The 15,506-nt window shown below is 39.7% G+C and overlaps 1 protein-coding gene across 10 annotated transcripts in view; it reads left to right on the top strand.

The window, feature by feature from the left end:
- UTRN (utrophin) overlaps positions 1-15,220 on the top strand; it is a 587,017-nt gene extending 571,797 nt beyond the window's left edge. For 8 of the 10 annotated variants that reach the window (XM_083176132.1, XM_083176141.1, XM_083176133.1 and 5 more), the window contains 3 exons: positions 4,456-4,491; positions 6,984-7,006; positions 11,526-15,220. In XM_083176132.1, coding sequence (XP_083032258.1) covers positions 4,456-4,491; positions 6,984-7,006; positions 11,526-11,534 — 68 coding nt within the window. In that variant the 3' untranslated portion in view covers positions 11,535-15,220. The remainder of the gene's footprint in view (positions 1-4,455; positions 4,492-6,983; positions 7,007-11,525) is intronic. The other 2 variants (XM_083176136.1, XM_083176134.1) reach the window with 1 other exon arrangement.
- The last annotated feature ends 286 nt before the right edge of the window (positions 15,221-15,506 follow it).

Raw genomic sequence — 15,506 nt, 5'->3', positions numbered from 1 at the left:
GCCGAAAACCAGGTGGATTGGCGGAATAGCCACCAATCCACCTGCTTTTGATGGAATCACAGCCAAAACTAAAAGGTTTTGGCCATGTTTCTGGCAATCTCAATCCGACACGAAAAGATGTTGAATTGAGGCAGGAAGGATGGTTCCAGGGGAGCAGCAGCAGCTTACACGGCGCTATGCTCCTGTCTGCTGCCTCTTTCAGCCTCCTGTACCCTCCTGCTGCCTCCTTTACCCACCCGCTGTGCTAACCTGTCCCGCCGCAGGGCCAGGTAAGAGCAGCTCACCCAGCTCCCGCTGCCGCCTGCCGCCTCCTAGGCAATCCTGCTGCCTCCTGTCGCCTCCCGTCACTGTGCTCACCCAGTCCCTGCGCCGCCGGGTGAGCATCAATCAGCGGCTAAATTCGACATCCAGATTTGGCCACTGCATTGAATAATAAATGCCAGATCCAATAGATGCCAAATTCAAAATAATTTCGTGATGAATCCGACATCCATTGAATATACCCCCTAATGACAAAACCCCGAAAAATATCCTAAGGTCTGGGCAAGTTTCTAATTTGGCTTCTACTTGTTCAAATTATTTGGAAAGGCAAAACCACTGTTGTGTTTAGATCACAGGTTCTCAAACTCGGTCCTCAGGACCTCACACGGTGCAGGTTTCGCATGTCTCTTCACAGAATCACAAGTGGAAGAATTAGCTCCAACTGTCGATCTTTTAAAATGTCTCAATGAGTAATGAATGCACCTCCCGGGTGACCTGGAAAACTTGAACTGTGTGGGTTCCTGAGGACCGAGTTTGAGAATACCTGGTTTAGAGGATTTGAATTCACTATTTTTTACATTCTCAGAAATGATAATTATTTATATAATTATGTTCGAGAAACCAATTCTTGCTGAAACCAAAATTACATATTCCGTCAAATCTGGGCTGAATGTCAATCACATATAGCTAATTAATGAAAATGAATAATTTATATGAACATACCCGAGCACGATTCAAAGTTGGTGTCAATTCAAAAATAAGGAGCAAAATTGAACTTAAGCAAAACCACGTTGTACTACAGGAAAAGTACACTGACAGTAAAATGTGCAGGGCGAGTTTAGTTGAGAGGGGGCGTATCTGCATTTGCATAGATATAAGAGGTGGTTTAAGCAGTGTAATGGATGTGCTCTGCAATATACTGTACATTTGTATTTTGGACTGCTCATGGATTCTAGAAACTTTGCATATCAGGGTGCAAGCAAATTAGAAGTGTGCCAGGCATGGAGAGACACATAGACATATCCAGAGGCGCACAGTGTAAATGTGTAGACATTGATTGGAATTTGATCTCTCCCAATTTTTACTCCATTCCTTTTAGCAAGTAAACACTTCCAAGGTTTCTCCTAATACCCTGGATGCCTGGTTTACCCTCATTTATGATTAAAATAAACAATAACCGCTAGGGAACATATGGAAACTAACCCTCCCTCTTTTTTCCGGTACAAGCTGTGATAGTGGCAGGGAATGGGCGTTTAAACTGATGCACAAAGTGGATCAAAGGAGTCTGTAGAAATGGCCACCAGAGGGGGCCGCAACTCCACCATGCCAGTGACTCTCCCACTGCTGAAGCCTTCGGTGTGGAAAGATACTGTCTTTATTTAAAGTGTAAAGTAAATGATTGAGTAGCTTCATATAACTTTGCTCACGCTGCAATAGAAATTGTTCCGCTTCACTGAAATGGAACATGAAAAGGCAAAGTAGACACCATTAAAAGTATAGTATCAATAATGCTAAATTCAAGTCTTTTTGCAGAGTGGGAATGGGCGTACATCCTTTTACACAGCAAGGAATGGTATTAATAATTAGAAAACTACAAACTAACATACAAGAAGAAGGGTTTTGTAACTGCGCTATTTGTGGAAGAAATTTACCACATTGATTTTTAACAATTTATTAATAAACAAACAAGATAAAGTTAAAATAGTCATGTGCATGATTCATGTATACATACAATAGTGTATAAAATCTCCACTTTGATTAAGGACAAGTTTTTGGATAATGCACCCCACTTTATCCTTTTTGTGTGTGGACCATGTTCCTTTTGGACTCCACGGATAGTAATACTTGGGGAAAGGGGGAAACAGTCACTGTCACTCACATATCTGCAATGGCTGCCACCGCTGTAGGCTGCAATTGAGGTGGTCCCTGTGTAGTTGTCGTGCTGTCCTCTGATCTCCTTTGAATGTCTCCAGTTGGTGGTGATGTCCGCTTTTGAGTCCCAGGTCAGGTTTTTTTTTCCCCAAATGGGTTTGTAATCCACAGTCCACAATGGAAGAAAGGAGTGGGGGTGCTATGGACTAATGCGTTTCGCGGGGGGCTCCCAGCTTTTTCAAAGGTCCTTTGAAAAAGCTGCGAGCCCCCCCCCCCCAGCGAAACTCCTTTCTTCCATTGTGGACTGTGGATTACAAACCCATTTGGGGAAAAAAAAAACCTGACCTGGGACTCAAAAGCGGACATCACCACCAACTGGAGACATTCAAAGGAGATCAGAGGACAGCCCGACAACTACACGGGGACCACCTCAATTGCAGCCTACAGCGGTGGCAGCCATCCCAGATATGTGAATGACAGTGACTGTTTCCCCCTTTCCCCAAGTACTACTATCCGTGGAGTCCAAAAGGATAAAATGGGGTGCATTATCCAAAAACTTGCCCTTAATCAAAGTGGAGATTTTATTAACTAGAGCTCGCACCAATTGCATGCTATTTTAGTGTACATTTTATTGTATGTATACATGAATCATGCACATGATTATTTTAACTTTAATTGTTTATTAATAAATTGTTAAAAATCAATGTGGTAAATTTCTTCCTCAAATAGCGCAGTTACAAAACCCTTCTACTTGTATGTATGTTTTAGGGCCTGACTATCCCTTAATCTAACTGCTGCTTGATTTGAAAAGGGCCCTGTGCAGCGCCTGGTCAATACCCTAGTGGTATTACACAATTGTATTTTAAACTACAAACTAAACCCTTTATTTCATTTCAGTAGACTCAATGTTACTCCACTAGAGAAAATCACATTTATTAGCTGGCAAAGGCATATTATGTTGCTAGTAATGCCGTCACTCTGATGTGCTGATGAAAAGTTGAATTTGAAGATTTGCTGAGCTTGTCTTGCATGATTTCTTACTGCATTTGCTGTGGAGCTGTGCATTGGCATCTACAGGAGTCATACAGATGTATCAGTACGCCATGCCGCATGAGATGACTTTCGCGAGTGAGCTGTCAGGGCCCATGCAACTCAACTAGCGCATCTTAATCAAAACGCAATGCAGCAGTGATGCATAAGCAGACTTTGCAGATTCATTTTATATAAAATATGTATATTGTGTGGCTGAGTCTGTATAAGGAGCAGAACAGCTCTTGTATTGGAAAAAAGCTGCGGCTGCTATGTTGTAGCACCTCATGTACAGATTCAGAGACTTAAGGGACTTACACACAATGTCAATCAATGTCGCTATGGCCCCTACACACAGAGCGATGCAGGGGCATTTTCTAAGTGATCTAGTGAGATTGCTTAAAAAAATGCACCTAAATCGCTACGTGTGTATGCCCCATTAGCCATACATAGATATACAGGTATCATACACAAACTTAATCAGCAAGGTCTCTGCATGCTTACTAGTAACACTGAGTTGTGGTTTAGACACATGCTTGTCAAAAAAGAGCAAAAACTCCTGATGCTAGAAGATTCACTTGTAACCTGAGTGCTGTTTGGTGTGACTGCAGCAAAGATGTATCTCAGTCACATCTCCACTAGGGGTGTAACTGGGAGATTATGCGTGAATGCCCAGTTGTCAGACACATTTTTGGCTACTAGTAGAAGTCTACTGCAATTATAAAAATATATAATAATGCATACTAATGTGTGTACATATTTATTTCCATGTAGGCAGAGTGAGAGCAATTACAGTCACCTTGACTTGCATCAGTCCCTAAATGTGCAAACAGTTACTGTACATATTGACAGACAGCACCATCTTGTGCAAGACCTGTCCAATGCTACATTTGTACTTTGTAATTGACCCTCCACATATTTTACATAACAACCTGACTAAGTAGTAAATTCACTAGTGGCATTTTTTAACTAGGGAATGCAGGGTTTGTTAACCACCTGTAAGTCCTAAGAAAGTACAGTAGCTTGCCATTGGAAGTTCTATCTACCAATCACATGCTGGACAGGCACTGGACAGTGATCATTAGATATTGCTTCCAATGGAAAGCCACAGCACTGCCTTTCCTTCAGCCTTAATGGGCATTCCCTATAAGCCAGGAAGCAGAGGACTCACTGTCAGCCTCAATGTGCTTCTAGGACTGCAGCCAATGCAGTCCCTAGAAGCCATAGAGCTGTGCGCGTGTGCGCTGTTCTTATTTTCTTTTCTTCCCTATGCTTCACATTGCTGCTTACCAGGGATGCGGGCAGTGGCAGCACCCCTTACAACTAGAGGTACATTGAACTCTTATATACAGTATTTTACCATATCCTACTATTTCTTGTATATTGTTTTGTGTTCTATTAAATTACAAGTGTACAAACTAAGTAACATAACATGTTTAAAAGGAAACATACACCACTGCAGGAAAGGAGATTGGTTCACACAGGGTGCCAAATCACTTTTTTAATTAGATTTTGGTTGTTCTGGCCAACATTTTATCAAACCACATACAGTATGTATTCAGATTACCAATATTTGTTTTCCATTGGTCTAATTATCCAATGCAAACCATAAGTAACCAGTAACGGATTGACTTTATGGCTTATAATTCTCCACTCATTATTCTCACTGGATTACAAACCATATAAAACTAAAACACAGTCCTAAACTTTGCCTTAAGAAGCCATATACAACTGACAGCCATGACAATGAATAATGAAGCTCAATAACATCAGTCAAGTCAAGATGACAAGGCAGCTTTATGCAATGAGACATGCAATGACTAATTCCAGAAGAATGAATAATGTACAGTATATTTTAGTGTTTATTAAAAAAAAAAAAAATTCTGAATAACTTATGAATAACTCCTAGATCCTAACTTTTGAGCTGACACAGTATCATGCCATAGCATTTATTGGATAACTTTTTTTATAAACAACTGCCCCTATATTTTTTTGTTTCCCAGTCTTCTACACGGTCACAGGGATAAAGAGTAACGTGGAGATGCACACTGACTATTGTTTATCCAATAATTGTCTTTACTTTTCAATACATCTAGTGACAATAAGATTTCATGGCTCTGCAGGCTGACAAACTCTCTCTTGACAGACAATGGAGGGTAACAGCTTGCCTACCTGTTGCACTGAATATAAATTTGCTTATTTTAGGTTATATAGCAATATTCTTTTAACAACAGTATGTTACTTTTAACGTTGTGTAGTCTGATGCTGCTGCATACTTGTTCAAAGCTTTCATGTCCCATACAAACACACATGCACTCATATGGTATGCTTTCAAAGTGAAATATAATTTAAGGAATGGGCCCTTCACTAAACTCTAAATAAAGTTACATATTTGTATCTGAGCAGATTATTTGACCACTGTGATAGTCCTTAACGAGTGAACCGTGTTTCTGTGTGTGTGTGTGTGTGTGTGTGTGTGTGTGTGTGTGTGTAAAACTGTGCATATGTATATATACATACATATATGTATGTATATATATATATATATATATATATATATACATATATATATATAGCACAGGTGTAGAACTGTGTAAGATCCACAAGAAGCACTCACCAATAAGATCACTGAACAATTTAATGGTACTTTTCTGGATAAGTTACATCTAACTTTTGTAGGTAGTCGACGTTTCGGCCACTGGAGGGCCTTTGTCAAGACAAGTCACCAAACACGTCCGTACAGCACAGAAAATTCTGTACTTCCTTTTTAGTGCTAACCTTTCCCCCCTAAACCCAACCCGCCAGTGCTTAAACCTAACACCCTCCCCATTTTCCTTGTCTAATGCTAAGAATCCCCAGCATATTTACAACTAGGTTGCCAGCTGTTGGAATTCCGGTGGCGGCATTTCCATCGATTTTGGAATTCTGGCCGACATTCATCACCGGGATTTCAACCACTGGCATCTGCTGGTTTTCACCTATTGTCTGTGAGGGCAGTGACCTAATGGTTATTGGATGTTTGAAGTGCCAGTCCATTGCATGATACACACACACACACTCTGTAGGGGTGGCACTTGGCTATATTGGACAGTAGAAGCAGGAATAAATATACAATCCTAGCTTGTCCAGACATCAGCATCCAATAAAAAAAGTCCCAGAGGCATCCATTAATATGTGCAGCTCTCCTCCTTTGTCCCTTTCAAAAGCCAGATCTACAGTATAAGCAGTGAGAAAATGTATCACAATTTAGGATGCTCCAGTCCAGCCACAATAATCGGCGCCGCTGGTGTCCGCATTGCATGTCAATACTAGTTTCTGGACAATAGTGTTGTCAGTTAGCTGTTTGCAGTGCCTTAAGATACATTTGAGCACTCATTTTTTCATTATTCAATTTAAATTCCACTCCAGTCCCTACCCAGTTTACCCCATGCTTGGCCTATCTTGCACACCGCACACATTTAATCATCTGAAAGGTTACACTCCCTTGTAGGAAGCTATATGGACTTAAGAGGATTTTCTAGTCAGGGTCAGAGCAGTGATAGGTCCTGGAAAAATGTCAAATTTACCATCATCAAACACAATATATATTTTGCTCTCCCAATTTACTTGCATTACATGAAAAGCAGTATTAGAAGACTTTCATATCTATAAAATAAGTCTATAATTGGTTGCTTTTGAGCTTGGAGCATAATCAGCACACAAAGAAATAAACTGCGGGCTTCTTTTAGTTCTCTTGTGATTTTAAGAATCACCATAGAACATGCTTGATATTTAATATTTCATCTGCAAGCACTAATGGATTTTTCTTTTAATGTTTACAGCGGGCGTTTCTGCAAGACAGCAGGTAAGATTAATTTCAATTTACCAACTTCACAATTAAAGGCTTATGTAAAACAAAAACATTTTACTCTGTATGGTAAATAGGTTTGGGGTCAAAAGTAATTTAAAAAAATAACAATATTGAAGTATTGCAGAATTCTGCCCATCAGTTTCCGCAAACACCATTCTCCTTCTCCTCCTTCACTTATATTGAACCTGTAATACTGCGAGGATAGGAAAGAATGATGGTGCATAAGAGGTAGGGGATTATACTGTATTTGTAAAACAGTCTTTTTAGGTTAATAAATATTTCCCAAAAGATGTGCAGAAATTGCCATTATTAACTTATTAATAACAGAAGCCCATGTCCGAGTACCTCCCACCAAGTGGCAAAATATCCATTACCACTGCCATCCTAGAGGTAGAAGGTTCCCAGAAGCTTAGGTGTTCATAGGTCTCTACTGTGTCACTTAACCCTCCCCTCCTCCACCCTGTGCATCTCTGTATGTTTAGACCACCGCAAAGCCCCAGGGCCAATAAACCAATAGAAGTCATTACTCTCCCCAGTACCAATAAAATCTCCCAACTCCCCCACCATTAGGCATTGCTCCTACTTCATCAAGCACAGAGCGCATGTCGTGGGAGGCCATTTTCACGCAGCCCCCCACTTACCTTCGTTGCAGGTGCATATGATTGAGGTGATGTTTGCACAGCATTCTGCGGCACAAAATCAGCAGTGATGTTGATGGTCATAGACCAGTAGTAACTGCCGAGGAGAAAGTGGGTGTGGGCAGGGGAGGTGGTCGCTAATAGCTCTCAAATCTATGCTGCCTATTTACAATAAGAATGCTGGCCACTTTAGTACAGGTGGGACTGATGTAACATGTGCAGAGAGAGTCAAATTTGGGGGGGGTATTTTGTTTCTGTTCAGAGTAAATACTGGCTGCTTTATTGTTACACTGCAATTCAGATTTCAGTTTGAACACACCCCACCCAATTGTAACTCTCTGCACACGTTACATCAGCTCCACCTGCACTGCACATGGTTTTGTCCTTTAAAGAAGGAGCTTGCTTTTGCAAACCAACCTGAATCACCCCCTATATTTCATTGTCTTGAATTTTTTAAATATTTTCACCAATCTTAATTTTAAAACTATAATAGAAAAATGATATATTGTATTTAAACAATTATATAAGAACCTAGCTTGCACGCTGCACACATTTGAACCTAGCTTGCCATCAGGGCACCAAATATGAGGTACCTTCATGATGTATTCCCTTTTTTAATCAACAGTTTAGTGCAGAGAAATACAACAGGGCTAACTGTTGACCCTTAACTTATGTCTTTAATAATATGAGAAATAAATTGTTGCTGTCATTTGGTGAAAAAGTGATAAACCACAGACCTTATCTAACAAAATAAACCATTGAAACAATAAATGAGTCTACAGTTTGCTTCTATACCTACGGGTGTAGATAAGGAATATCGTTCATTCATGACATACAGGATCTGTTAAGTGGCAGCAGCTTTTACTTTCACTACAAAATAAAATATATTTATTTATTTACCGAGGCAAAGCAGAAAGCAGCAGCACCAAGATGTATTAACATCTCAGATGCCGAATTGGGGGAGTGAAAACTCTGTCATCCTCCAGTGATCTCTGCCGAGAGATCTACCCTACAGTGCATCAGCTTAGTGGTTAAATTATATGCCTATGCCTCCATCTCTCTGGGCATTCGCAAGATCTCGCTACTCAGACAAGATCTCACATACAGCTCAGAGCCAGCAGCCACCACATCCGGGGAAGAGCTGTCCCTGTCGGGTGCCAAATGACTACCCAACAGTATGGCTTCCGACGGTTAGTACGCTGACATTGGGATCCCGACTGACAGTGGCTATTCTCCCTTGTGGGGGTCCATGACCCCCATAGAGGGAAAACAGAACCTGTGGTGAGCCATCGAGCCCGCAGCATGACAAGCGCAGCAAACCCGTAACAGGCTTCTTTGCGCTTGTCCCCTGTCGGAGCACCGGCAGTCGGGATTCCAATGTCGGGATCCCAATTGTCGGATCTCCATACCACACCCGTCACTGTCTCAGTGCGTGAACAGTTCTGTGCTGCCACCCTTGGCCTTAAAGCCAATAATCAACACTCTGCACCTATTTGCAACTTTTAGAAATTGCTGTTATTTCAACCTATAACAGCAATGATATGGGCCTATCGCATGCCTGTTATACCCACCAAGCCAACACACAAGACTTGACGAACTTCATGTCATGGGTTTATTGCCCTTCATCAGGTCATCAATACATACCACAGACCTGACGAAGCACAATAAAGTGCCCGAAAGCTTGTCTTTTGAAGAGCCTGTTGGTATAAGTCTTTATTGATGAGTTAGTAGTGGGTGCCAGTTACTGGATAGGCTGTATGATTACTTTACTGTGCACCATGGCAGCTGTGAATTTCAAGGAGGGTGCTGGTCTATTGGATTGGATATATATGTGGACCTAGTAGTTTCAGTATAATGTGCGCCAAGGTGTGTTTGTACAGGTATTTGTGAGTAGGAGTCCAGTCCCATAAAAGGCACTCCCCCTGTATTTGTGGGGTGTCAGCTAAGTCCAAAAACAGTGGTGGGATGTTTCGAGGTTAACTTTGGTGAAAGACGTGGTTTGGACTTGAATAGCAACTTTCATGCACAGATTATATGGAACAGTATTTGTGAATATTAGGTTAAAAATTTATTATACACAGGGGAGAAAGTACATATAAAGCAATAAAGTAGTACAGCAATAAAGTAATAAAGTACACAGGGGAGGGAATTCATGAACCGTGATAATGTGTGTACATAAAAAATGGGGGATATTATTTATTAGCAGTTTCTTATATAGCGCATACATATTCCGCAGCGCTTTACATAGAATATTTGAACATTCACATCAGTTCCTGCCCCAGTGGAGCTTACAATCTATATTCCCTACCACATGTACACGCACACACAGACATTCTAGGTTAATTTTGTTTGGAGCCAAGTAGCCTTCCAGTATATTTTTGGATTGTGGGAGGAAACCAGAGTACCCGGAGGAAACCCACGCAAGTACACGGAGAATATACAAACTGCACAGTTAGAGCCATGGTGGGAATTGAACCCATGACCTCAGCGCTGTGAGGCAGTAATGCTAACCATTACACCATCCGTGATATATTAAAGAGAAAAAGTGGATCATAAAAATATATATATGTCTAGTTTAATAATAAATGAACTCAATAAGTAAAATTGTTCAGATAAGGATAATGAAAATAAAAAATAAAAATATATGTATCAAAGGAGAATGGTATTCTTTTAAAAATAATTGCTTATCTTAGGCAGTGCGATGAGAGGCAAGTGACCGAAGTTTTCCCAACATGTTTCGTCCGTCCGGACTTCATCAGGGATGTCTGTTATAGACCAACACTCACCTCACTATGAGGCCACTGAACTATTTGTTCATTGAAATGTATCTTTCAGTGTTTTCACCGGCTTCGAGCAGTCAGAAAATAATTTTCCAAATCACAGATCATCGGTCACAAATAGATTTTCTTCCATAAAACATGATAATAAAAAGAATAACAAGTTAAAAAATATCCACATAGAGATGGATAAGATCTATGGGCATGCCCACCATTTTCTTGGGCAAGCCCATGAAAGGGCCAGGGTCCGTCCCAGGATGCCCCATGTCTGCCAATCAGGCTGCGAGCGCCTCAGCAAGGGGGATATTTGCCGAAGGTGCTTACTGCTGTACTTTTTTGCATTAGTGACAATGCGCATGCGCAGTGGCCCACCACCAAAAGAGGGGCCGAATACGGACCGTTGCATGGAGGCCCCAGAGTGTAGACAGTTTTGCCAATGTTTTGGTCCTTGATAATGGCATACCCCATATCGCCACCATCAGAGGTGGATTTTCCACAAAGCAACCTAGGTACTCACTCAGGGCCCAGCAGGTTTCAAGGGGCCCATAAAGACATCACGTGGACCTTCCCACACTTTAAAAAAAGATACTGCTATGGATTGTTGGAAGGAGGAGGGCCCCAGACCAGTATCATGTCTAGGGCCAAATAAGGTCTATATCTGCCTCTGCCTACCATCCCATAGAAACTGCTATCGTAACCAAATCCAGATTTAGCCACGCTCATGTCATGCCGCGCGTATGCATACTGTAGGTATTCACATCGCCGGACTAGATGGGATGAGTGTTGCTATATACAGTATATATTCTAGCATTTATTGTACATTATTCTTTGCAATAAATGTAAACTTTTGGCACTAAGTAAACTTTTGGCACTATTTACAGTACGATTCCAACTTTTACCCAGCATCATATAAAAAGCCTTCACCTTTTTTACACAAAAAGTACAGTAAATGAATGCATTGCTAATGTTGTGTATTTATATCATTCCTGTGTTCATTGAAGCAGATCAACAATAAAACCCCTTCCTGCAGCACACACTGAATACGGTCTGGCCTGTTTATATCCTAAGCATTGATTATTATTATTCTCATCTATGCAGGCAATGTGAAAGAACCATCCGTGAGAACATCTGCCCTTGGCACAGAGTCCCTTCATTACACAGCCAATCAAAGATTCTATTGTTGAAAGCTTTCTGCGTGTTCTACTGAAGGCATATGACACTGAATACCCAAAGATGAAGATGTCTTTTTACATACTGTCTCTTCTATTTTTCTTCTCTTTCTATGCAACTGTAAATTAATGATTTGTGGAGTATTTGCTATTTAGGTATACATGTGTCATTTGTATAAATAAGTATAAAACATTATTAGGACATGGCAAAGGGACACATTTCTATGCGTTTTATATAAGAGTCTACAAGTTCCCCTTTTCCGGAGTGTATTTGTTACACTGAACATTTCCTGAAAGAAACCTATGGCAGCTCCACTGAAAGGTTATGTCCACTGCTCGGCGTGTAAATCACCACATCATTGATTGCCAAGAATTGATTCCTGTGTTTCCTAGTAGTCTTAGGGTGACCAGTATAGCATTCATTGAAGGCCATTCACTGACAGTAATTGTATGCACATTGTATTCTATCTGCAAAACCTTTTAAACCATTTCATGCTAAAAGAGCCAGCAAATTATGACAATTTCAATACAGTATCATAAATGTTCTTGAAGCATCTAGTGGGATAAGCGTCCTCTCCGACAGTAATTGAAATGAGTTAAAGATACACCATTTTGGGATTTTTTCACCTCAGTATTTAGTAAAGGCATCTTAAAGCAACACATAGTTGACATGTGGAACTTATCTGATCATGATTTTACTTACAGTACATATGTCACCTTTAAGAATTTAAATCTTAAAGCCAATATCTTTTCAATGCACTCATGGGTATAAGAAAATGAACTGATTGTATGACTCTGCCTGTCATAAATGCTTTTTCCCATAAGCATAATATTACATATTACATTGTACATACTAATAATTATTTATGTTCAGTTATAATTCAATGCACCAAAACTCCTGTCAAACAGTAACCAGAATCATAATAACTCACAAAATATTTTATATTACAAGCAAGGTATATGCACTGTACCTTATTATTCTGTACATACAATTAGTTGAGAACTGAAAATATATAGTGTATAATATTGAACAACAAATCTTAGGATAAGCTCATGCAAAACTGTGGACTGTAAGGTAAAGTAGATTTTAATATAGTGGAAATATTTCTTCATAATGATCTTCCAAAATAAAAAGGACTTCCAACGTAGGCGTTATTAAACTATTATTATAACCAGGCAGTGGCGGGTTTTACCTGTTGGATGCACCTCAGTAAACCAGTTACAGTCCATGGCTGCACTGTCTACAATGTGACTAGCAGTGGCTACCCATTGGAAGGCAGTTCCATTGGCAGGTGTTTTCTCCCTCCTGGACTGCCAGTATGAGCTGTAATTAGTAGAGAGCATGCTTCCTGTACAAAACCACTGTTAGCCTTTCAGAAAGTCCTACCCGGCTTTTATGGGCTGCAGCATATGCAGTCCATAGAAGCTGGTGTATTGCACATGAGTAATCCCCACCCCAAGTTATGCACATGCTGGCACATGCCAGATCCATTGGGAAGGTGCCAAGACCAAACTGGGCTTTCCTCTCCAGGCAGCATAGACAAACTTTATCTGAAGAGGTAGGAACCACCACTGGAACCATTTAGTAAATTCCATCTCTGACCCCCATAGCCAATTTCCATAAATTTGGGCAATGCGTCCCTACTCCTTGCATGTACAGTGACACACTGTATCAGTATTCACCTTTTCAAATTATAGCAGGTCTGAATATACACCTCTGAATATATTCCTTTAGCCACAGTTTTAATAAGTTACTGTTATTACATCAGTGAGTCTACTGAACTCTATTTTAGTTGCTGCTGCAGGCAGGGCTGATTAAAATAAATAATATAGTCCATTAATAAATGCTATAAGAATGAGCCTAAATAAAACCAAGTAACAGCAATACAATTATGGAGGGTAATGCTATTGAATGTTGGAGGAGAGCGGTAGGCTGAGCCTTTCCTTGGGGGTCTAGAAACCGGCATTGGCTGTAGCAAAAATAAAGATACACGTATATGTAAATGCTGGACCATTTGGCTTTACATTTACAGCTACATTACAGTATTTGACCACTCAATTAATGTAATTTAAGTGATGTGGACATGTGACAAGGCCACTTCCAGTAGACGCTTGCTTGAACACTGGAGAACTTATTTAAGTTGTACATTCTTTAGATAACTCAAATTGCAACCTGAAAAAAGCCTAGTACTTTGCACTGTTAAGCAGTGAGTGAATCAGATACTCCAAAGATCAGTGTAGTCATTTCCTGAGTCAAATAAAGTACATTTGATTTCAGTGGAAAGTTCATCTTTTAAATTCTCTGTTGTGGCCCTCATTATAACTCCCAATAAAATATTTGTTCTTAAAATTCCAGGATTTAACAGAAATGTATTGTATTAGAAATGAGTAGTTTCAGGTGGTGGGAGGACACCCAAACATGGCAACCTACCATAGTGAGTGCCTAGAAATACAACACAATTTATCTGTATGTCATTTATTCATGACAGCATACCTCCATTTTGTCCACAGGAAAGCCACTATGTACCAAGATGTCTGCTTTACACGTACATAATGTGTCATTGTGCGTTCAATGCTTTTAATTGAAGTCTATGTCATGTTATCTAACATGCTTTTTCGTATATTCTTAATTCTGTTTTCTGTTCTGTTTAAGGAGAACAGTAGTTATAAATTCACTTTACTAAAGGAAAATGTTAATTTTTGGAAAATATACATAGCTACGAATTCACCATCATGTCAAATGTAACTTGCTTTGGGACAGGAATCACCCTCATTCTCTGTAAATACAGCTGTATAATTGAAGAATTTGACTATTTGGCGGTTGGGTGGCCTTGCAGTTTTAAAGAAATATCTTTTATCTTGAAGGAAATATACTTATATTTATATAACAGTTCCCAATGGCTAAGCTGTACCGTATGCATATACATAAGTAAAGTTTTACGTCATTGAGCGTATCAATAAGCTATTTCAATTGGTTGTTTCAAAGTCAATTTAAAAAAAAAAAAAAAGCTTTCTAGCACAAGGTATCATGAAATCAGAATATTTTTTTAATTGCTTGCGTAAGAAAGATATATATTTTTTGAATAGGTTGGGTTTGGGGGAGGGTGTAAGCCTCTAGTTTGTTACAAGAAGGACATGGTGGACTATCTTTCTTGGCCAATAAGTTGGTTAAAACACTTTATTTGATAGAGTTTGAATAAAACGATAAAAAAAATGTATGGTTACAAGAAATGGAAGCCATGTTCACCTTTCTACCTCAGTTCCATCTGCCATTAGCACTAACTCTATAGTCAGCTCCATTACCACTGCGGTGGTCATCCGGATATATGAAGGGAGCATGGTATAAGAACTCTTCATTTCAGAGGTAGACATTTGGCTGTATTTTTCTTTCTTTTATTTTGGTCCCTTGTAAAATGATTCACAAATATTACATTGTACACATACTTCTATGTGTCACTAAAAATAATTATGACAGTACTTCAGATATATATGTATATATATATATTGTTATTTGTTATTTCACACTTTGTGATAATACGTGCTGATATCCACTATACCGCCTGCTGTGGCAACATGCTGAAACCCAGTCTGTTGTATACTCAATAAACTGCCTTTTTAACACAAGACGGATTCAATTATTTCAAGGGGCAAAGCACAAAATGTTCATGATAAAAGAAGGTCACTCTTGCTTTTGTTACGGTAGGCGGTCAAATGTTCCAAAAATGGTAACGTGTTCTACCTTTTATATACCTCAAGTCTCCCAGCAGACGGGAAGGTTGTTTTATTTTATTCATAACACATCAATCTCCATAGTGATCTGCTGTGTAAGAACCTGGAGGGGAAAAAAATAATTTTCAAGAATGTTTTCTCCATTGAATTTAGGTCTCTGGTTACATGGTAATGGAGTGAA

Source organism: Crinia signifera, chromosome 3 (assembly GCF_055691185.1).
Source record: "Crinia signifera chromosome 3, ASM5569118v1, whole genome shotgun sequence".
Classification (NCBI taxonomy): Eukaryota; Metazoa; Chordata; class Amphibia; order Anura; family Myobatrachidae; genus Crinia; species Crinia signifera.
Note: the sequence above shows the minus strand (reverse complement) of the source record. Positions and strands in the feature narration are given on the sequence as shown.